Here is a 21,394-nt window from a genome sequence, read left to right on the forward strand (position 1 = left end):
GCTCGGGCTCCGTCAAGGACGCAACCCGATAGTATATGAAAAGCGAGGATCTGACAGAAGCCGAGGTGCCACCATCGCGGGAGAACAACCCCGGTCGTTGGCGGCCACAACAGGTGCCAGAACTCCTCATCCATTCTATGGGTTGTGAGCCTGTCCTGCCCACTGAGGATACTGCGGTTGGGGGATAGCCTGACTGGCCGTGTCGGGATAGTACGGCGTCCGTGGGCTTTGATACATTGGAGCTGGCTGCGGTGCCGGATCCCTGCGATCCTCGTACTTCACTTGCGTGGGTGAGGGCTGACTCTGCCGGCTCTGGTCCATCTGAGCACCGTTACCATGCGTCACTGCGTATGGACTCGGCCGATATGGTACAGCTGCTCGAGAGTCCATTGAGACTGGGCTCAACGTGTTGACTGGCCTCTGCATACTCATGGGCGGGTACATGGCCGACTGCGCCTGGGAGCGGTCCGACATGATTGGAGCCATGGTGGTTGGCGTGGCAGGAATTGATTTTGATGATGGAGGAATTGAGCTGTTCAAGGACTCATAGCTTCGATTGTACCCCGTTTGGTCGTACTGGCCATAGTCGTTTCGTTGTGCTTGCATATGGGATGCTGTCACTGGGGATTGTATGTAGCCCGTGGACATGGAAGGCACCGCCATAGAGTATTGGGGCGGGTTAGGCTGTTGAGCCATAGGAGGGTAGCCCGGTGGCATGTAGTATGGCTGAGGGTAGCCGCCTGCATTCACGCGATATGCGTATGAGTTATGTGCCCCTTCCACCTCGTCAACATCCTCGATAGGAGCTCGAAAGCTTTGTCTCGAGGTTAGCTCAGACCGTGGACGGATGTATTGCAAGTTCTCTGTCTGCGATGGTGTCCGCAACTGATTGGCAAGGACGTCGTTCACATGGTAGTACGAGACCAGGTGATGTGTAACGCCTTGAACCGTGACACTCATCGTCTTCTTGACCAAGCCGTCTTGTTTGAAGCCGTAGGAATCCACCAACGAACCTATCAACTGTCTTTCCACGTCGGTTGAGGCGCTGCGATCGGAATTGTAGCTGCCAGATTGACCATCTGAGAATGAGCCCCCCTCTGACCTGGCATACGGTTCACCAGGTCGGCTTGGACGTCTCTGTTGCTTCTTCATGGCTCTCTTCTTCTCGCCTGGTGGAAATGGTTTGTCGAGTTCTCGATAGACGAGAAAATTCCCGAGGATTCTGCTGGGGCTCCATGTGACCCCATCCGTCCACCTTTTGATTCCTGATGCATTTTCTTCATAAATAAAGACGCAGCCGCTTCTGATCAGATTGCTTCGTTCTCGATCGTGCGGTCGCCTAGGTACATGTGAAAGGTGCCCTTGCAGGCAAGCCTCGAAGAGAATAAGGGCGTCCTGCGTGGTGGCTACATGGCCTTGGAAGGTTGGCTGTAGCGCTGCTCCGCCAGAAGACATGGCGGGACGTGTGTGGCGTATCGGCGCAATGGTGGGCAAGTGTCTCTGAGCAAAAGTATTATGAGGCTGAGTTTCCGGTTCTTGAGACTCTAATCTTAAAAGGACTGCCACAGAGAAGAAGTTTCATGCGACGTTCAAGAAAGCCGTTCAGGAGAGGTAAAATTCTGGAGTTCTGAGTTGGGTTGAGAAAGGATATGTGTTGTCGACCCAGGTTGAAGGCACTTGTTTCGACGGCTACCACGCTTGTGAAAAGCAATTTTCGCGCGGAATCCTTGCTCTAGAGTTGTGCTCTGACCTCGCTGGGCAGAGTTGCAAGACAGTAATGTAGGAGAGCAGAGTGCTCAGCCTCAAAACAGGTTGGTGATAAGAAATGCGTATCAGTGTGTGGGTCTCTTTGGGACTGTACTGTAGACAATTGCGCAGATGCTGAAGTTCAACTTGGAAAAGGGTCGAAGTGAATAAATTGCCTCCTGCAATGTTCAAAGCTCCAGCGTATTGAGGGTTTTGTGTGGTTCAACCGCAGTGGCTAGTCTTGTCAACCAAGAGGTAACGATGGATAGCCAGTAAGTGGCGAGGTCCGGACGTGTATTGAGCTTAACACAAGGCTGAAGCTGGGATAAGCGAGTAATTGGCCGTCCAAGAATTTGATGCTTTGTGACTGAGAAGAGATCTGTGATGGTTATGGTGGGTTGGTGGAGGATCTGTAGTTCTTTGAGTCTTGTTGAGGCTCGAACTCCTGGGGTTGAAAGCCTCAGTTTAACTTCACGCCAGTTCGCGGTGAATGCTGGGGGGGCTCCGCCACCTTGACAGGCGCCAACCCAAATGTGCCCAAACTTAATGATCCGGCGGATGACGAACCTGTGGTTTAGAGGGGTTTGCCTTTCTGAGTGACTTTGTAATTTGAGAGAGGTCCTAGGAGGTGTCAAAGGTGATAGCCGAAAAAGGAGGCGAGGACGTTGGAATGGAGATTTTCCTTTTTGTGACGGGAAAAGAGACGTGTAGGCACTGACAAACAGAGGTTGAGGATGCTGAAGTTTCTGAAATGATCCGAGAAGGCTATCGGCTTAAGTAGATGTCCCCGCGACGACGAGAGATACGCCGGGATCGACAGGGTGATTGACGGATAGGGGTTCGGGATAGAGAAGAGCTGCAGATTCGTCGTGGAGGTAAAACCAGCATTTACTTTTGAGGATGTGCCCCTGGGGTTGGCAAGGAGTCGCAACAGCCTCCAGATACGAACTTCTCCCTCGCACAGTACTTCAAGCAGAAACCCAGGCCATGAATAAACGTGGGAAATTGTGCTGGAATGGTCCTTGTGAGCGGCAGGGCTGCGATCACACTGGCAGGTATCAAGCATTCACTTGACAGTGTTTTCTCTGGGTCAAAGTTGACTTCAATTTGGTCCTCTCGACTCCCGGGGCTTCGTTTTCTTGACTGGTGGTCTGGGGCAAAACAAAGGAAGTGACAAGGGGCAACAGATTGAGTTCCGGATGTCGGAGTTGCTGCTCTGATGGTCGAAGGCTGACTGGATGACAAGGAGGGGGAGGGAGACTGTGGCTAAGAAAGTATGTAAAACTTTGTGGGATGGAGATATGTATGGACAGGCGGAAGAGTTAAGTAGATATAGTCCTGTGTGTTTATGTAGGCTCTGTATCTTTTGGCAGCGTGCGGTTCTGTCGAGATGGTGCGCTCCAGCCCAGATTTTAACCTTGCCAGGTGCAAGGGAGAACAGGACGGCACGGCATCTGGGACGTAGTGGGCAGGCAGGGAGGGTGTCCTCGTATGGAAAGATGAAAGAGAAGGCGAACCTGCCCGTTCGTGCGGCGCAAAGCAATAGATCTCAGCTTTGGGACGATCTAAGCAGCTGATTTGGCTGGGTGTGGATATTGGCTTAAGGCTGCCGCACGCCCTGTATGTTCGCAATTGGTAGTAGTGGATAGTTGAGATGGGGAAGGAAGGTGGAAGAGAAGTAAGGGAAGGGTAAGAGAGGGTAGGGGGAGGGTAGGAGGAGAGGGGGCCTGACTACGGGTTACTGCTCTACAGCGACTGGTACGCTTTGAAGCCCCGCGGCCACCTAACTGGAGGGAGAATTCCAGGTTCTGCGACTGCTTCAGGTTCAATCGACAGGGCAAGAGACTAAACTGACTCGGTCCAGAAAACCACCTGTTGGGTCCAAAGCGGGCTCATTGTTCGCCTGCAAGGGTACGAAGGGCACAAAAAAGTCGCCGCCTACGGACTCGATCCGACGGGCTGAATTTCGACACTGCGTATCCGAGAGAGATGCGCTATCTTGAAAGCCACAAACCTAGTTGCCCACGCCCTCGAAGTGCCTCACTCAGCCTGCTTAGCGAGTTGGGGGTCCATTCTTTTGCCTTTCATACCTCTCTTTGTTCGGGTGGAGGCGAAAAAGAGGGTATTGCCCACTAGGGCCCCTTGTCTGCCTGAGTTGAGTGTCATTGTTTACCAACCTCCCAAATCTCGATTATGGTACAGTGCTGATCCAATGCCAGATACAGACAGCAGTGACAATCTTCTCCCCAAACCGGCCCTGGCCAGAGCTCTTTGCTCTCGAACCACCTTCTTGCGTGCTATTTTTCCGGTGTTCGCCTACGGAAACCGCCAGAGAAAAACCAATCAGCGCCGGGGTTCGTGCCGGCTCATTGTAAGCGAGAGAGACTCATGAGTTCATCACCACCGGGACATTTCATTTCGGATGACAACAAGCAAGAGGGGGGTTGTACGAGCCAGAGGCTCGGGAGCAACTAGTATGGAGTATGGGTCGCCCACCAGGCCTGCCAGGTTGATAATGTGGCGGTCTGGGTGGAGCGTGGTGTTGCGCAAGACATGGCAATCAGGGGATGACCGAGATTTCCACATGTCGACAATCGTCTGGGGTCGCTTCGGACACATCGGCACTCATACATACATGGGCTCACAGGGCCAGGGGGAGAGAAACCTTGCTTGGTCAGGGCACGCGACCTTTAACTGAACTAGTGTGGCCGAATCCATTTTGCTCACAGCCAAAATGTCCCCTCAAAGTCATCTGGGGGAGGGGAAGGGGAGGAAGTTTGATGGACAGACAGTGTTTCGAAAATACCATGGTGCCTTTTGTCCAGGTTCATTTTTGCTCTCAAGCGCAAGAGCGCGCATATCGCCCACTAGCGAGCCAGTAGCCCGATCCGTGGACCCCCCCCCCTTTCACAAGACTTCAGGTGGGCATGTGCCACCTTTCGTCGACCTTGTCCCAGCTTTACAGGGTTTCAAACCAGATGGTTCCCCCCATTGGCTGCTCTGTGGTTACTGATGCCTTGACAGCACCCCAGACCATGGAGACGATCCGGAGAAAGCATCCGACAGCCTAGATGTTTGGGAGAAATGAAGGTCACGCAAAAGATTTCTGGAAAGGACTTGGGCTTGCCTAGTTACACACTTCTCAATAGTAGTGTTCGAAGTAATAGTGTGTGTTCATGCCACTACGAGACTTTACTCGTTTGTTCTGAGTTGCTCGGGACGGCGCCCCGAAGCTCCGAAAAACCGGAAACAGCGGATCCTCTGACCTTGACCTACCCCCCGTCATTCCAACCATGGTCCAGTCAAGTGGTTGCGGCACACACGAAGGGACCAAAAAGAGGTCTGCTGGGGCGTCTCGGCGGCTCCAAAGTTGCCACCAAGACAATTGCGCTGTGTCGGCATGGGCTGCTGCATTGCAGTCAACTCCACCCTTCTCTCTGCCAGCACCCATGAAAGCACCCATGTACCTCGCACAAACGAGGTTATTCTGTGCCGTCAGTCTGGGCCAGAACCCCGGTACCAATATTCCTTGTTGGAATGAGCCAACCACAATCTCCTGGCCCGACTTAATCGAGACGACCGTCTGCACTGGCTTCCGAAGCTGGCCCACCGCTGAAACCCTCACTCCTTCCAGGGCTACATCTACCCCTCCCCACGTCCGCCTTCAGAGAGAGAGAGAGAGAGATGGAGCAAGTCATGATGAGGTCAATACACTAGTGGGGAGAAAACACGGCTGCTTTTCTCATTCCAAATGCAGCCATGACCTGGGATCAGGCAGCCCGAGACGGGATCAGCTAGGAGTCTTGGTGGCTGACAGAAAATAACTAGCTCTTTCCCCAGGTCCATCGCAACCTTTGGAATATGCAGGACGAGCTGGGATACCGATTGACATCGATCTAGTGGTCACTGAGCTCGGTGGCTTGCCAGAAACACCTGCCATTTGTTTGACAAGCGACCGCTTTGGTAACGGTGAGAGGATGATCTTATCCCAAGTAGGCAATTGTGTCAATGTCGCAGCCCTCCTGCAGCTTTGACCAGGTCTATGTGAATCGGGGCGATTGCTCAAGCTCCGCTTTCCGGGCATGTGGCTATTGTCACTACAAACCACCACGCAAATCGCAAGCCTTGCGGAGTGGGATCCGACTTTGTTTCTGTTAGAGGGCTTGGAAGCGAACACGAGGTTGCACGATCGATGGTTCTTTGTGGGTGCAGTGGCAATAGAAATGCATACCAAGGATTTCGTTGGATCCCAAGGGTATGGTACCAAATGACAATAGCGATAGATGGAGAAGCGAAAACCAAAAGCTGGCGGGGAAGCATGAGAGGTGACACCAACATCGCCTCATCTGTAAGGGGTCCCCACGCCAGGATTGCGCAGGGGGGGGGGGGCGTGGAGACAAAGCGAATACTACTTAATACTACGAGGTACTTGGGATGTGCATACGAGTAGTACTAATTATTGTACAGATCTACTCTGTAGTACCAATACTTGTAAGGCGACTAGGCCCTTACACGTCACTGGCTCTGGCGCTCGGTGCCCACAAGCCACTTCGCATGCCAAGGGGGTTGCGCCTCTTGTCTGTCCGTCACTGCCCTTTTCAGGGTCCAAGGCCTGCAATTACTCGTACTGGAATGGTGAAGATGGAACACGCCGGGCAATAAATTATGTGCTGACGACAGGCTGCCTCCCCGGAACAAGTCGGTATCCTTGGTCGATAATTGAAAAATGGCCCCAACTTCACCAAGCAGTGACCAAGAGACACATCCATGTACTCGGTACCGAACTGCGCTCTCAATTTGTTATCAGGTGATTCGCGCATTTGCAATCTAGAACAAGCCCACGGCTTCGACGAATTTGGACAACTCTGTCGCTCCCGCTCCCATTCTGTCTGTTACCTACAGTCGAAAGCTGGAGACTACTCCTTCCTTCCTGCACGATCAACTCATGATTCGTGTTTTGGCACTTAGCACTTCGGATGGCGTTCGTCTATCATTTCCCAGCCCTGATTCGTCCTTCCCATTGTCTTCTGCTGACCGCCCATCCATCCCTTTCTCCAGTTGGGGCCATTTTCGGGTGAACAGTATCCTCGGTCAATCAGCTAACCATCAGCCCAACCAGGCACTGCGAGGTGGAAACGAGCCATGTTCCTAGCGGTTCTTAGACCCGTCGCCGGTTGTCTCGCACTGGCAAATGAGATGGCTCTCGCGCTCTTTGCTACTCCTTACAACTTCCGTCCACTGGCGTCTTTCGCGCACACCCCGCAGCAAAGTCAATGCATGTGAGTTCCGGACATGTGCGGATATGCATTGGAACTGACCAGTTACCTTCGCCTTTCAGGCACCACAGTCTCTCCCTGCAAGGAATAGCAGCCTCGACGCCAACTGAGTCGATTCCCCCTCTCCATCGAATCCTTCCTTTCGACCTCTCACATCGCTGCGATCCGTCGTAGCGAGTTCCCCCTCCCAATTCAAGGTCCATGAGATACACCCGTTTTCAAAGACTTCTGGGCCGAATTGGGCCTGTGGAGAAATTCGCTCAAGTGCTCTGTTTAGGCCCGCACAAGCTGACTCAAACTCTGGCACACACAAAGACCCAAGTGACAAAGAGAAAACTCTGTCAACACCAAGGCATACCGGCCCGCTGCAGCCGGACGACCCTCCTCATCGGCTCCAGATTACCTGCTGATACCAACAATCCATTGAGGAGAGGCCAGGCCACTACTGTAGATGGCAAGGTCAAGTACTACCGAAACCTTGAAGAGCAGATGGAAGGTTCACATGCGAACTCATCAGAGCCATCGACAAAGTTACTGGTGAATCTCGGCCCCTAACTATATCTCTGTATCTGTGTTTACTGGAACCTGGGGTATGGCGGTGCGCCCACATCACAGAACAAACACGATCTGGGCGGCAACATCAACACAGAGAGCAGCTCTACGGAGTAGATCCCACGAAAAGAGACGGTGGCGAGATCTGGAATTAGGACAAATCCCAAACCACAGGGAGCAAGTTACGGTCCACAATTTTGGTCACTCGACTTGTGACTAGCATATGCCAAGTTCATGCCCTCCTGCTAAACTCCCCCTTCCCCTCGCATCTGCTTTGTGCCAGCAATTTTGCGACCCGTCTCGCGTTTCTTGCCTTGTCGCACTCTCCTTCTCGTCCTCATCCTCCCATCCAGAATTGGAGGTGCGGATCCCGAGCACAATTTTCCGACCCACCGTATGCGGACTTTCCGAGCATTTGACCCCAGCGCGATACAGGCATGCATGCGAAAATCGTGCCGTCAATACGTGAGCGCATATTATTCCACAAGCAGCTCTTCTCACATGGTCCTCCCGTTCGAAAACTTTGAGGGGCTCGAAATCAACAGTAACTCAATCCAGCATCCATTGAGGCTCGAAATCCGATCCAAATTCCTAATCAGTAGTAGTCACCCTGGAAATAAGCTCTTAGACTTTGCTGTTCACACATCCCATGTGGCTCCCCCTACCTCTGCGTTTGTGGTACGGTCTCATCATTTTGGGAGCCAAAAATCCCTATGCCTCATTCTGTCCACGGTTTCTTTTTCTCGAGACATTCGCTGGGAAGTCTCACGGGCACGGGAACAGTGTGATTGAACGCCGCGAGCCCCGCAGTGTCTTTGTCGATGATGGAGAAGACACTTGAGCCACGTCTGGTTGTTGCAGGTACTGGAATAATGACGCCGCATTCCCAGTTCCTACAATTGAGCCTAGGCGTCTTGGTGGACCGGTCCTGAACAAGTCGACCCCTGTCAAAACAAAAGAGGATGCGTGTCAGCCTGCGAAAGAGAAAAGGGAAAAGGGAAAGGGGAAAAAGTTCCCAAGGATCGCCGATGTCCACTAATAGCCGACCTCGAGCAATCGGACCCGTTCCCTTGTCATCTCTTTTTTCTGTCTTCTCTCATCCTTGTCTATTAGGTACCTGACGGAACCTCTCAAGGACCGAGTAGTCGTACTAGCAGTACCCAGAGTTCACAGATCGGAAAGAACGGAGTATACGAGACGGAGGGTAGATGGAGGGGACCACCAGGCCAAGCAAGCAAGGTAGACAAGAAAGAACAAACTGGGGCCACCCACTGTACTTACCAAGCACTTTCAGAGAGATTCGCACTACCCACATAAACCCAGCCGATGTTTTTCCCTGACTCACGAGACTTTTCGGCCGGTGAAGCGTATCTGACAAACAGTAGCTACAAAAGTCGGCATGGTTAAAGAGTTAGTGGGGGTTTTGTCATAAAGAAAGTGGGGGGAGAGGAGGGGTGGACGGTGGAATCGATGTCCTTTTTTCCCCAAGATTTGATTTCTTTGGGAAAGTGTTGTTGTTGGCAACGATGATATAACATGGATATCATTAAGACGATGCAGATCATCACATCACGTCCAGGGGATAAAACGTACCTTGTTGTGCATGAGGAGACCCTCGCGAACACTGACACATTCGTACATGCTTGATCGGGGGAATTGGGGACTGTTCCACCATGCCGACGAGAAGCAGACTGTTCCCGCGCTGTCGGGGCCTCCTTTCGACGTCCGGACCGTGTTGTCGCTCGGGTAGTAGAAGCGAAGGTTTTTCTTCCAGCTTCCCTGTTGTTTGAGCGGGCCCCTTCGATCCACCGCCCTCAGGCCATTGTCGCCTGAGGCGGCGAGGTACATGGACTGCAAGAACTCGTCGTTTAGATTGCCGATTGATGAAGACACGTAGTCCATCTGAACGGGTCCGCTGCGACCAGCACCACCACCATCGGCGCCCGCGGCCAATCCAAGATCCGTGATGGTTCGACCGAGCCCGCAGACCCCGGTGGTCTGCCATGCCTGCCCGACATGGGTGCCGCCAATCGAGTGGACGAAGCCGTAGCGTTCGGTCTTGCGGAAGTCGAACAAGTCCAGCTTGTGCAGCACGTCGTCGGGCACGGTTTGCGCTCTCAGAAACTCCTTGAGGGACTTTTCAAAAAAGGTCTGGTAGCTGTCTCCCACGGGTGGCGTTGCGGTTGATGTCGCACCATATGAGGATGACGAGGTCGTTGCGTCAGAGGCTTGTTTGACAGGTAAGTCGATCAGCCATACTGTGTTCTCCATGAAGCCGCCGACGCCCCAGTCAAAGTCGACGAGGTTAGCCGTAGGAACCACGATGCGACATCTCCGGCTGCCCTGCTGCCAACCACCACCACCAGCACCAAACAACCCATTTTGGCCCATCGTCGATGCTTCTGCGGCTGCAACTGCACCCGCGCCCGTCTTCATCTCCCCTCCCTCGTCCTTGTAAAACAAGAGCATCAGCTTGCTGTGCATACAGCTGATATTGCCACCCACGCGCGGGAACGTCAACCTCACGTTCGGCACCCCCTGAAAATCTCTCTCCACCGCCTGCCGCCTCTGCGCGTCTTTGGCGTGCATGACCAGCTGAAATTTGGTGCGTCGTGTCTCAAAGTGCGGCAGCAGCCAGTCAAAGTCCCAAATGAAGGAGGACAGGAGGCACGACTCCAGCTGCGACGAGGGGGACACAACTCGCTCAAACGTGATGGTTCTGTCGGACGGGTAGCCTGTAACGTATGTCTTGAGGGCGATGCCGTCGGGGTAGAGGTTCGCGGTGCTGTTGTTGATACTGGTACCAAAGGTGTTATTGCTGTAGCCTTCGCCGTCATCATCACCATCATCATCATCATCAATCTCAATGCATGGGGGATTGGTGCGTATTGGATTCGGTGCTGCAGTGTCAGTTGGAGCTGCTACAACATGGCTATTATTGCCCTTGCCATTCTTGTTGTCTGGAATTCTAGCTTTCGAACTTTGTGACGCTGGTTTGGCAGCTCCTGTCCGCTGTCCAGTCTGGAAGCTGCTCGCTGCTTGTGCTGTTTCTCGAATGTTTCTCTCTGGCAATTGTATGTGGTGTCTCGAGCCGTTGCTGTCCTTTCGTACGCCGTGGCCTGGGTGCTGCTCATTTGACTGTGTTGGCTGCGTCTTTGCAATTCCAGTCCCAGTTGGAACTCTAGGGTCCGTTGCCATCACCGACACAGGTTGGCTGCGCTTGAGTGCTTTGGCATTGCGGCCCTCGCTTTCTTGAGACCTAGCATCGTGCGATCCTTCGTCTTCGAGCTTGCGCTTCCGACGTGCCAGGCGCTCAGCCTCCATTTGTCGGCGGTCGAGGCTCGCCAGGCTGAACACGCCGTGGCTGGCACTGGGGTCTTGGTTTGATACCTGGAGGTCTGGAGCTCTCTTGTCTAGAGACAATTCAGGTCCATCCTGGGCTACATTGGGAAGGGACTGGTCTGCAGAGGCTGGTGGTGGTGCCCGTGTCGATCCCAGTGAAGGTAGAGGCACTTTTGTCATCGCATGCGAGGATGGAGGGGTACGGTGAGAGGGCGTGGGTGAAAGAGAAATGACTCCATTGTCCGGTGCTGCATCTACCACGACTTCATCTGCAGGTCGTGCAGGAGCAGTCTCTTTGAGAGGCCGGGCGTTTGACCTCTGTTTCCCTTGTGCCTTACTCACCGTGGTTGAAGATAAGTTTGCGCTTGCGCCAGCTTCATTGTTTGCGTGGCGACGAGGTGTCTGTTCCTGAAGCGACAAGGCAATCGCTTGCCGCAGCGCCTCATCCTCACTAAGATCGCCATTATCATAGCCAAGAGACGCATCCTCCTCATCATGGCTGGAGAGGTTCTTTTCACCAAGATCGTCGCCGTCTTGAGACAAGTCGATCTCTGAGATCTCGATCTGGCGTTGTTTTCCCCTGTCGTTGTCTCTTCGTGCGATAGAATTCAATGGCTCAGTGGGACTGCCACGTTCGGTGTGGCTGCTGACAGTGGAACTTCTTGATGCATTGATACGAACGAGATACTCATTCTCTACCGTGTTTCGAGGCAGGGTGTTCAGATCAATCGTCTCGCGCGGGGTTTGTGGGTTTTCAGACGTGAAATCTTGTCTGGTGCCTCTGCCAGGTTCGTTACTGTGGCTCAGCCTAGGATGTCTAACGCGTCTCTTTGCAGTTGGCCGGGAAGATGGATCGAAATCCTCATCGTCATCAGAGAGAAGGTCGATGATTTGAGGCGCCATTCTCGTGATTTGTCTCACGGAGGCGCAGGTGTACTGTCGTAGGCGGTCGCGGACTGACTTCTTCTCAATTTGAGCAGGTACAACGATTGACGTGCGCGATCCAAGATGTGATGAGCCTAGAGAGTCCGGTGGGTGAGCCTGGCTATGTCGAAGAGACTCAGAACATGCCCTATTGGAAGTGAATGACAAGACTACCTCCAAAAAGTTTGGTGATTAGGGTGAGGTGAACGTCAGCGTGAAGTGAAGCAACCGGTTTAGTGTCTGGATATGATCTTAACGAAGTCGGTCTCCGGTAGAGTGCGGCGTCAAATGATCCTTGAAATATTATATGTTGAATGTCGACAAAGAAAGTTGTTCAGGAAGACCAGTGGCGTAGGCGATTGTATACCAACAAAGATGAAGTAGATTCCCGTTGTTGTACAATCAGGAGATGTTGTCGCGAAGACGCAATGACAAAGGGTCTGCCAGACCAATAGATGGGTTTAGTGGTGATTTTGACCGCGATGCCCTTGGCGCAGGTATCCAACATAAAGAGGTCAAGCCGACACTTGCCCACTGGCTTGGCAGGATCGGGGCATTATTGACATTTAATGCTGATAGAGGATGGCTACGGCGGTTTCGATGTTGGGGCAAAACAGCCCTTCCAGGTCCTGGTCTCTCACGATTGAACTGGGGAACACTGGTAGGCTCACATCAGGACTATAGTCAGATGAAAATCAAAGCCTGAGAATGTATGTCCTGGTAAGCTGTACTGGGAGTCACGTCTGATGCAATATCCAAGAGGGTGCGAGGCGGGTGGGATGTGGGCAAGGCTGCGAGATGCCGTGGTTGTCGGGTGGCTGCTCTTCAGCCTTTGTCTATACCAACAAGATCCATCAACAAGCACGGAGGTTCATGTTACCTGTGCAAGCCAGTGCGAAAGCCATACAGAGGAAATGCGAGGCTTCAAGATGAGTTACAATTAGGATCAGCCACCGGACATAATATGGCGCATGCTGAGGTGAAGTTGTGCAACATGACAAACCGCTGGACCATCACGTGCCCACGTGTTCGAGACGCGTCAGCAATACTATTCCCACCTCGAATCCCCCGAATTCCAGGAGACTAAAACCAGAATATCAAGGGAGTGACGGGTATGTAGCGGATCCAAGTTGTTTTATGTGAGATGCAGAAGCCACAAGCCCCAACCAGACGTCCTTGGGTATGTCAAGTCTCCCTCAACCTTGGATCTCTTATCGACGGCTTGTCCCTCCAAACCCAGTGCTTTCGTGTCTCGTGCTCGAATAGCTCGAGCTCGGTGAACTTGCATTCCTTGAAGACGGCCCTGGTCTGGTCGATGCACCAAAGCCGCCGCCTCCTCCACCCCCAAACCATCCCCCAGTCGCCGGGGCTTGTGGCGCGGGTTGTGTCCGCGCACCCCTCCCAGCCAAATACCCTGCGGCAGCTCCAGCAGCCGTACCTGTCCAAAATCCCGGGCGCCAGCCTTGTTCCTGATATCCGGGCCCGGTAGTTCCTGCGCTTGAACTTGAGCCCGATGACCAAGTGGCCTTTTTGGGTCGGGGAGGTGGCCGGGGGTCGTATGGAGGTGGAGGATCATTGTCGCCTCCACCTCCCCCAAACCCTCCGCCTCCTCGTGGTCTCCTTCTAGGTGTATCACTACGCCAGGCATTGTAGAGACCGCGCAAGATGATGAACAGAACCACCCCGAACAATCCCATGAACAAGTAGCCAGCGTATTTCTCTGCCGTATTCTCACTGCGCTGTGCGCCACGAAAGTCAAAGAAGCTGCCAGAACCATACTTTTCCTCTCCCTTCTCGGTCAACACAAGTGCGTACTCGACACCGCAACTTCCCGAAAGAACATATGGATCTTCGCTGCTCTCGTAGCCCTCGCACGTCACTTCTGTGCTGCCCAGCTTGAATTCCTCGGGAAGGGAAGCTTTACAGCTCCACTGCACGTTGTTTTCATCATAGTCAGAACCCTCGTTGGTGCACCTCATGACATCAATCGAGTATAGCTTGCATATTCTGGGGTTTCCCACGCATTGTAGCTGAGGCACGGGAGAGACTCGACGGGAGGTGGTTTGTTTGCCGGCGCGGACGGTGATGGCAGAAACCTTGGAAAGTAAGACAGCATTTTTGGGGACCTTCTTAGGGTTTGTCTTGCGAGCTGAGAGAGCTGTGCCTGCTAGGAGAAAGGTTAAGAGGAGAAGTAGTTTGATCCTTGTTACGGTTGCCATATTTTGTCTGGTAACGCTTCGGCTTTAAGTTATTGCCCTCGACAAACCATGGACAAATGTAAGACACCAGAGACTGAAGAAGAGCAAGCTCATTTCTATCGCGTATAGGCGTATTGCATTCCCGCAGGTAAAAAAGGGCATCTCAAAGAGACAGGGTGGCCAGTTCAACGAACGAAGAAGAGGCGAATCTGGGTGCCTAGATGCCTTTGTTGCGGGCGCAGGATAAAATATCCCATTTGCCCGCAGTTCACGTGCTGCTACGAGACGTGACTTGCTGCTTTAACCCTGAACTCGCTCGCCTTGAACCTTTTGCACTCGTCGCCGTACTCACCTCACTCAGGATGAAAGCAGAATATGAAGGTGCAGTGCAAACGACCTTTTGGCACATACGATGATGATTACGATAGATGATGTAAGTCAACAAAGGTGGTATATACACGCTGGGTGCACGCAAACCACTGCTGTCATGTCCAAGCCCTACAAATTTCATGCAACGGCTCAATCATATCTCTAACCAATGCCTTTCGAAACTCCAAGTCATCCCAGCTAGGGGTACTGAACCCGCCGCCGAAGAAGCACTTGACGCACTGTGCCACGGCAAGCCGATAATGTAGAAGCAAAGGGTTCGCCCCGTCTTCCAGCCAGATTAACGCCAATCGAAGTTTGCCCCAATAGTAAGCTGGAATGGCGCTCCCGGGGAATTAGTCCTCAATTGTCTTCTCGTGCCAGAGTTCGAGAAGCATGATCCCAAGCTCGAGGAGGGCCTCCTTAGGCCGCAGGTGTTTTGCTGAATCGTGCGAAGGGGAAAAAAACTCGCGGGAGATCAGTGGTTTGGTGAAATCAACGTCCAGCGCTGACACGCCTTCTCCCTTTGCACCTGGTGTCTTCATAAACTGGATTCCTTCCTTTGACCAGCTCTCGTGGAGCCACGGCGTGTCGTGCAGCTGCAGTAGGGAAATGGCAAGCGTCAGGGCCAAAAGCATTCGGTCCCTCAACGGGATCCTCCTAGAAGACCCCCCTTGAACCGAGAGAAAATCTCGCAGCGAAGGCACGTCGAACTCATCTATCTGCTGGATTGCAGCCTATATCGCTATATCTATCGGTGGCCTCCTGGGAGCCTTGACAGAATCCGTCAGAATGCCACACACGCCGGACTTCATCCCTGGGCATAGCGAGACCAGTGCAGTGTCTTTAGCGGCGCTCTATACGGATGCTCTACAACCACTTGCAGATCTTACCATCCCGGCGACTGATCATGGCGTCGCCCAGAATCCTGCGGCAGACCCCAGCATTGAGCATCCAGCATTGAGCATCAACATGAGAGACTTGTGCTATGGGCATCCAACCTCGGAGCTACGCATCTTGGACACGATTCTTTGGGTTATCGTCTTCGGCACGCTGAACTGCTGCGCAACACTATTAAAGCCTTCTTGAACGACTTGAATGGGTCATTGCTCGAATGTGAGACTTCCTTCCTTGATGTCGAGCCGAGTCTTACTGAATTGAACAACAGGTAAGGAGTTCATGCTACACGGCGAATTGAGCCAAATGAACGACGTCGATATGTCTGGTCAGGATTCCTACTCGGATGATGCTGTCGACGCTGCTCACCAGACTATACTGGAGGATGATTATGGTTCAGAAAGTGGCGGCCTCGATGGGCAAAACTTCTTCAGCCTGATCCTGGAGAGCATAGTGGAGACAATCGATGCTCTCTACAGGATCGCTGCGCGGGTCACAAGTCCTATAACGAGGACTCCGACCGAAAAAGCCCTAGGGGTTGCATTGAGATCGGGCAACAGCGATGTTGATATGACTAGACGGTATGCCTTGCTTGACGAACAACACTTGCTCGAGGTGTTTCAAAATTATCGATCTGTCGTTCATAGGAGTGTCTCTAAAGAGCAAGGAATACCACCACAGGTTCTGGATTCGGCTCGAGGAGAACCACTGGGGTTCCTTGCTCTGCGACTTGCACAGGCGACTACTATTCGACCAAAACAGTTCGCATACTGGAGCCAACACCCACAGCAGCTTGACGTGGCGCCTGAAGCGATGGCACGAGTTACACAAATACAACAACCGCGCCCACAAAAAGCCTCACAAGATGTTACCACCATTGCACGCTCGATCTACGTCGCTGAATCCGTAGATCCTTCTCCGCTGACTACTGCCACGACTTTGAATTCAGCCCAAGTTGATCTTGAATACGCCACATCGGTATCCAGGATCTCGGACTATGCTGGGTCGACCCGAGGCGTCTCCGTCACTAGAGGAGAGGTTTTGGTATTCCCAAACCCACCTGCAAAGCTCAAGGGTCACCGCCATTTCAAATGCCCATATTGTCCGACATTGTGCTCTGGAGCATATCTGAAACTGGAGGCCTGGAGGTACGTTGCCCCTCCCTTAGGCAATTCCAATGTATCAGTTAACATTTTCTTCAAGGTCCCATTTGTTGCGAGATCTCTGTCCGTATGTCTGTACGTATCCAGACTGCTCAGAAGCCATTTGTCTCTTTGCTACGACACAAGAATGGATTGCGCATGAGGATTCGTGTCACCGGCGAATCTGGCGATGTCTAGAACACCCCAAGGCCACCTTCCTGACAGTCACCGCCTACAAGCACCACATTAGAGAGGCCCATGCGTCGAATCGCACAGAACTGGAGTCCACTGAACTTCGGCGAGCGGCAGAATCTGTGTCTGAGGTTGCCGATCGGCCTTGTCCCATCTGTTTGGCCCACATCCCAGATGCCGCTGCTCTACAAGATCATGTAGCATCCCATCTGAGACAAATCGCTCTCTTTTCTCTGCCGCGTTCGACGGATGCAGACGGTGGTACAGAATCAGGGACCAGCTGGTCTGGGACAGCAAAAGGACACCATTCGGATTGTTCTCACGACACTTCAGAGATCACAAGCGGCAACAGCTCGAGCTTCTTGGTTCAATCCAGTGTTGACATACGAACACTCAGGAACGAGAGGAGGGAGAAGAAGGATGGCCTGTCCCAACATGCTTTACGTCATCTAGGGACGATCAGGCCAGACAGAGGACCCAATGCAAAAGTCGAACAATCCCTAATGCATTCGGACGTGCCCAGCCTAAAGGATCAGTCAACAACCAGAGGACTTTCCTCGGCTCAGAACCTGGCCGCAGTGAATCAAAACATGCAATTGGAATGCAGGAATTTCAAACGTCCATTTCCTGCACCGGAAGGGCTGGACGACAGTTTGTTAGCAGGCGTGAAGTGGTCCGCCAACGCGGGGTGGTTCACAGACGAGAAACTCAGAGGATTCAATGACACCTCGACGTCGACTCCTGCGCCGCGTGAGATCACAACCCTGTCCCTGGGAACACCGGCTGAGAAAAAGGCCAAATACACAAGATCTCCAAAAATCAATCAATTGCTCCTCCCGGGAAGTAGGTGGTAGTTGAAAAATGACAAGCCAGCCAGAATGGAAGAGGGTTTCACTTGGTCAGAATCTGGCGCCCTCTTTTTCATGGGAGTTGGCGCATGTCAGAGGGGCGTTGAAACCATCCATGTGAAGTGATCAAATTCATGTTCTGTCCTTGTGTCAAGGGAGTATCCTCAACCTTGGATGCCCCTATTGCATTACATGGTTGTTTCTGAAGATCATACAAGTTTCCTCCTTTCTATGATCACAAGGCAATGTAGCTCAGCTACTTCATAGCATATCATCGCAGTCCATCATTGATCTCATAAGACCTCATGGTCAACATCGTCTGTAGCTCGTCATAATTCCGCTAGTTTATGTGGCATCCATCGTCATAGAACAAAGACCTAGTTCAGGCATGCAAACTCTCAGGATGTGATGTATCATACCGAGACATGTTGCCTGCCACAAGACCTGACCCGGGACTGTCCTGATTAACACCCGTGGCAAGAAAGAAAGTAGCTCCGTCGAGAACATGTACACATGATTTGGAGACCGTGAACCACAGATTGAAAAGGGGCGCGCAGAAAGATCATAATGATAGTAGCGATGATGTGAAGCTGGCAGCCATGTGTTGATATTCGGCCGAATCGCATCCTCTTGTCCTCAGCAGCAGTCAATGTCTTTGATGGCGACAACATCGGGTAATGGGGCGTATGGCAGGCCGCTCTTTTTCTCCATTTTCGTGCGCTCAATCAAGGCCTGGGTTCGCCACCTTGATTCAAGCCTCGCTCTCTTCTTGTCCAGGACCATCCTCAAATCGGCCTCCTGGCTGGCAAAGTCGCGGTCAATGACAGCCAGTTCCTTTTTCTGATCTCTTTCCAGAACTTCCATCTCCTTTTCCTTTTTCCGTATGAGATTCTCCACAGCTCTCTTCTGCTTGCCACGCAAAACATTGATTTTGGAAGTGTGCAGGGTGTCCATGATGTCTCGTTCACGGTACTGTTGGGCGAGATTGTGATAGTCTTTATCTGTAACTTTGCGCTCCGGAAAGATCGAATCGATAGAAGCATGTCTGGAGACTGGATCCACAGGAGTCTCAGGTGGAGTGGGATTCTGACAATAAGCTTCCATATGCCGTAAGCGCAACATAATAGCTCTCTTTTCGAGTTCATGGTCCTTTTCCATTTTCATTTCTTCCTCAAGTTGTCGCGCTTCTAGGTCTTCTACTGCCCGCTCAATCTGTCACGCATCAGCAACAACGTCAACAAAGTCTCAAGTCCCAAACGAACCTTTGCTCTTTGTTCAGCAATGGCATTTGCATGCGAAGTCTTTTTCTGTGCCCTGAGCAAATCGCGTTCAGATCGCAAGTGCGCCATCAATGAAGCCTGAAACTCTAGAAACCGACCCTTTTCATCCAATTGAGTCATTCGAAGGTTGAGTAGTTCCTTGCACCCCATGCTTCTCTCCAACGCTTCTGTATCCTCCAACGTTGGCGGTTCACAACTTGATTGTGCCATGAATAATGGTTGCGACCACAAGCTCTGACTCGATTTGACCGACATGGGACTTCGCATGTTGACGGACTGGTCTTCGCTACCGTTGGTGTCGGCGTCACTGTTAATACTTGTAAGGGTTGAAGACGCAGTCAAACCCGCCGACCGTCTCTTTCGAAAACTTGCCATTTTTTGGAACCCTCGTTTTAGTGGTGAGTATTTCTTTCTTTCACTCGTCAAGGTAGGTGAGAGGCCGCCCGCTTTCGGAGGGGTGTAGTCAGAGGTCCGGGACGATTGTGTTGTTGGCCGATGCTCACTAGAGGCACAGGACGTCGCTGCAGTGGACTGGGATTGGATGGAGCTCTGCTTCAAGGAGCCCGAAGCGATGGTAATAGTCGAGACTGAAGAAGCGACCTTTCCGATGTCCGAGGTAATCCGCAACGGTGATATGCCCAAATTATGTACCTCGGACGCGACCTGATCATCAAGTTCATCTTCAGAAGAGGTGGGAGGCAGGTGAAGAACAGCCGCATTATAGAGAGCATGATCGAACGGCGTCTTCGAAGTCGACCATTGCTGCATGTCGGAGCGATCTGGTATCCAAGTTGGGCTGCCGGGAGGCATGGAGGACTCTCCGACTAGAGACAAAGGATGATCAGCAGCCGTCATGATGGACTGGATCCAAAGGCCGAGAAAGAGGTCGCAGAGGTTATCTCATTGTGTATTGGATGGGTCTGTTGCACCAGAAAACGTCTCTCGTCGTGCAAGGAGTTTGGCGATGGCTTGTAGCAGCGCATGAAACTGCACTAGAAGGTATTCAAGCCCTGCCAGCCCGTTGAAAATCGAGAACCTGCAGCCTAACTGGAGAAGGAGTGGGGGTGCGTAGCGATGACCTGGTCTGGAATCCCGTTGTCAGTCAAATTTGGTACCACGTCAAGGGCCAAGGAGAACAGACATGGACGTGCGGCGGTTTCAAGATGAGCAGGTAGGGAAGGGGCGTTTTTATCGAGGTGATACCTAGGTATCCAGCAAATTGAAGAAAGGAAAAATTGGTTTCAATGAGAAGCGCAGATGTCCCCAGCGGGTAAAAGGTCTTGCCGATTAACGACTGAGCGAAGTTCGTTTATGAGACTATGTCATTGGAGAGTGAGGCAGAGGGTGCAACCGCGGCACTGGGTCCGATTCTATTTGAAAGATCGCGTTCCCGACAGCCAAGTGAAGGGCCCCGTTCAATCAATGAAGCCTGAGCTCCGCGACTGGTCGGAGCGAAGTAGACACCGAGAGGAGAAAAACATGAGGAGCTGTGGTGAAGAGGGGAGGAGAGGAGCCTACGGGTGTGAGGAAGTCTGGCTCTCGAAAGTTTGGGAAAGGGAATTCGATGCGGTTAGGGAATTCTGTCAACTCGGATCTGCTTGCAACAGTCTTTTCTTCCCATCGCCAAAAGTGGATACAAATGCAAAGGCGGTACGAGGGTAGAAACCACCGACGTCAAGCGCCAACCTGTCTGCGACACTGTGGGCGAAGCACAGACCAGGTCAGTCATTTTCAAATGCCAACCTATGTAGGTGTCACAAACGGCGCCCGAGTAAAGCTACATTTTTGCTCTTCACTCTGCTGCCCAGTTTCCGCTTTGTGTAATATCTCTCTTTTCCTGCTCTTGATGTACAACATACAGAAATGGGAGAGGTGTGCCGCATATTGGCTTGAAGCTGGAGATACTCCTCATTTGGCGCCCGTTTGACTTTAGGCTTCGCTTTCTCCGAACCATTGAAGGGGGGCGCCGAAACACGTCATTTGTTGGGCGATTGGAGAGCCCTCGATGCAGGTTTGAACTCTAGCATAGGTGCATGGGTGCAGAGGTGATTTTTGGGTACTGGTATTTATACTGGAAAACGGCGCTCTTGATGGCCAAACCCAATAGGTCGACAGAAGGTAGTACTGCCAACATAATCCCAGCATTCAAAATACGGTGATTTCTGGTAGGCATCCAGGCATCTGGGCGCTCGACATCGATGGTAAGATCTGGCTTAAGAGAGTCGATCAAATATAGTGCGGGTGATCGAAGGTCGAAAGAGGTGGATCGATCATCGGGCGCAAGAGAGGAGCCACCGAGGAGGGTTCGAGATCGCGAGCTTCGGGGTTTGACTTGGCCAGTTTCCGGCCCCAGCAACCCCAACCTCGCCAGCAGATGCTTCTGGTGCATGAGCTGAGCACTGAGTTCGTCCAGTTGCCGCATCGCCTCGCTTTCGACCTGGGAGTGAGGCCTTGTCGACCACCGACCTAGAGGTGATTGACGCACACGTCACAGACTGGCTCGCGTATCGAATGGCTTAAAGATCGGCAGATAAGCTCTCCGCTCCCGAAAACTGGGGTTTCCCAACCGACCCATCCTGCCATCTCATCCCAATCCCTCACAGTCTTGCTCCAACTTTGGCAGCTTTCCAG

At 52.4% G+C, this 21,394-nt stretch overlaps 8 protein-coding genes across 8 annotated transcripts; 2 read left to right on the forward strand and 6 right to left on the reverse strand.

The window, feature by feature from the left end:
- Positions 1–135: 135 nt before the first annotated feature.
- Z517_07986 (uncharacterized protein) lies at positions 136–1,455 on the reverse strand (the record flags this gene model as incomplete). The annotated part of the gene is made up of 1 exon (XM_013426507.1): positions 136–1,455. The coding sequence occupies one exon, from the start codon at positions 1,453–1,455 to the stop codon at positions 136–138; it is 1,320 nt and encodes a 439-aa protein (XP_013281961.1).
- Positions 1,456–9,143: 7,688 nt separating this feature from the next.
- On the reverse strand, positions 9,144–11,819 carry Z517_07987 (uncharacterized protein; the record flags this gene model as incomplete). Its single annotated transcript, XM_013426508.1, has 1 exon — positions 9,144–11,819. One exon carries the CDS (start codon positions 11,817–11,819, stop codon positions 9,144–9,146), a length of 2,676 nt encoding a protein of 891 aa, XP_013281962.1.
- A 1,232-nt stretch (positions 11,820–13,051) lies between these two features.
- Positions 13,052–14,059, reverse strand: Z517_07988 (uncharacterized protein; the record flags this gene model as incomplete). Its single annotated transcript, XM_013426509.1, has 1 exon — positions 13,052–14,059. One exon carries the CDS (start codon positions 14,057–14,059, stop codon positions 13,052–13,054), a length of 1,008 nt encoding a protein of 335 aa, XP_013281963.1.
- A 701-nt stretch (positions 14,060–14,760) lies between these two features.
- Positions 14,761–15,042, reverse strand: Z517_07989 (uncharacterized protein; the record flags this gene model as incomplete). Its single annotated transcript, XM_013426510.1, has 1 exon — positions 14,761–15,042. The coding sequence occupies one exon, from the start codon at positions 15,040–15,042 to the stop codon at positions 14,761–14,763; it is 282 nt and encodes a 93-aa protein (XP_013281964.1).
- Positions 15,043–15,196: 154 nt separating this feature from the next.
- Positions 15,197–15,493, forward strand: Z517_07990 (uncharacterized protein; the record flags this gene model as incomplete). Its single annotated transcript, XM_013426511.1, has 1 exon — positions 15,197–15,493. The coding sequence occupies one exon, from the start codon at positions 15,197–15,199 to the stop codon at positions 15,491–15,493; it is 297 nt and encodes a 98-aa protein (XP_013281965.1).
- Positions 15,494–15,622: 129 nt separating this feature from the next.
- Z517_07991 (uncharacterized protein) lies at positions 15,623–17,489 on the forward strand (the record flags this gene model as incomplete). The annotated part of the gene is made up of 2 exons (XM_013426512.1): positions 15,623–16,449; positions 16,505–17,489. 2 exons carry the CDS (start codon positions 15,623–15,625, stop codon positions 17,487–17,489), a joined length of 1,812 nt encoding a protein of 603 aa, XP_013281966.1.
- A 630-nt stretch (positions 17,490–18,119) lies between these two features.
- On the reverse strand, positions 18,120–19,618 carry Z517_07992 (uncharacterized protein; the record flags this gene model as incomplete). The annotated part of the gene is made up of 2 exons (XM_013426513.1): positions 18,120–18,695; positions 18,746–19,618. 2 exons carry the CDS (start codon positions 19,616–19,618, stop codon positions 18,120–18,122), a joined length of 1,449 nt encoding a protein of 482 aa, XP_013281967.1.
- A 1,165-nt stretch (positions 19,619–20,783) lies between these two features.
- On the reverse strand, positions 20,784–21,185 carry Z517_07993 (uncharacterized protein; the record flags this gene model as incomplete). Its single annotated transcript, XM_013426514.1, has 1 exon — positions 20,784–21,185. The coding sequence occupies one exon, from the start codon at positions 21,183–21,185 to the stop codon at positions 20,784–20,786; it is 402 nt and encodes a 133-aa protein (XP_013281968.1).
- Positions 21,186–21,394: the final 209 nt, after the last annotated feature.

This window comes from Fonsecaea pedrosoi, assembly GCF_000835455.1.
Source record: "Fonsecaea pedrosoi CBS 271.37 unplaced genomic scaffold supercont1.5, whole genome shotgun sequence".
Lineage (NCBI taxonomy): Eukaryota > Fungi > Ascomycota > Eurotiomycetes > Chaetothyriales > Herpotrichiellaceae > Fonsecaea > Fonsecaea pedrosoi.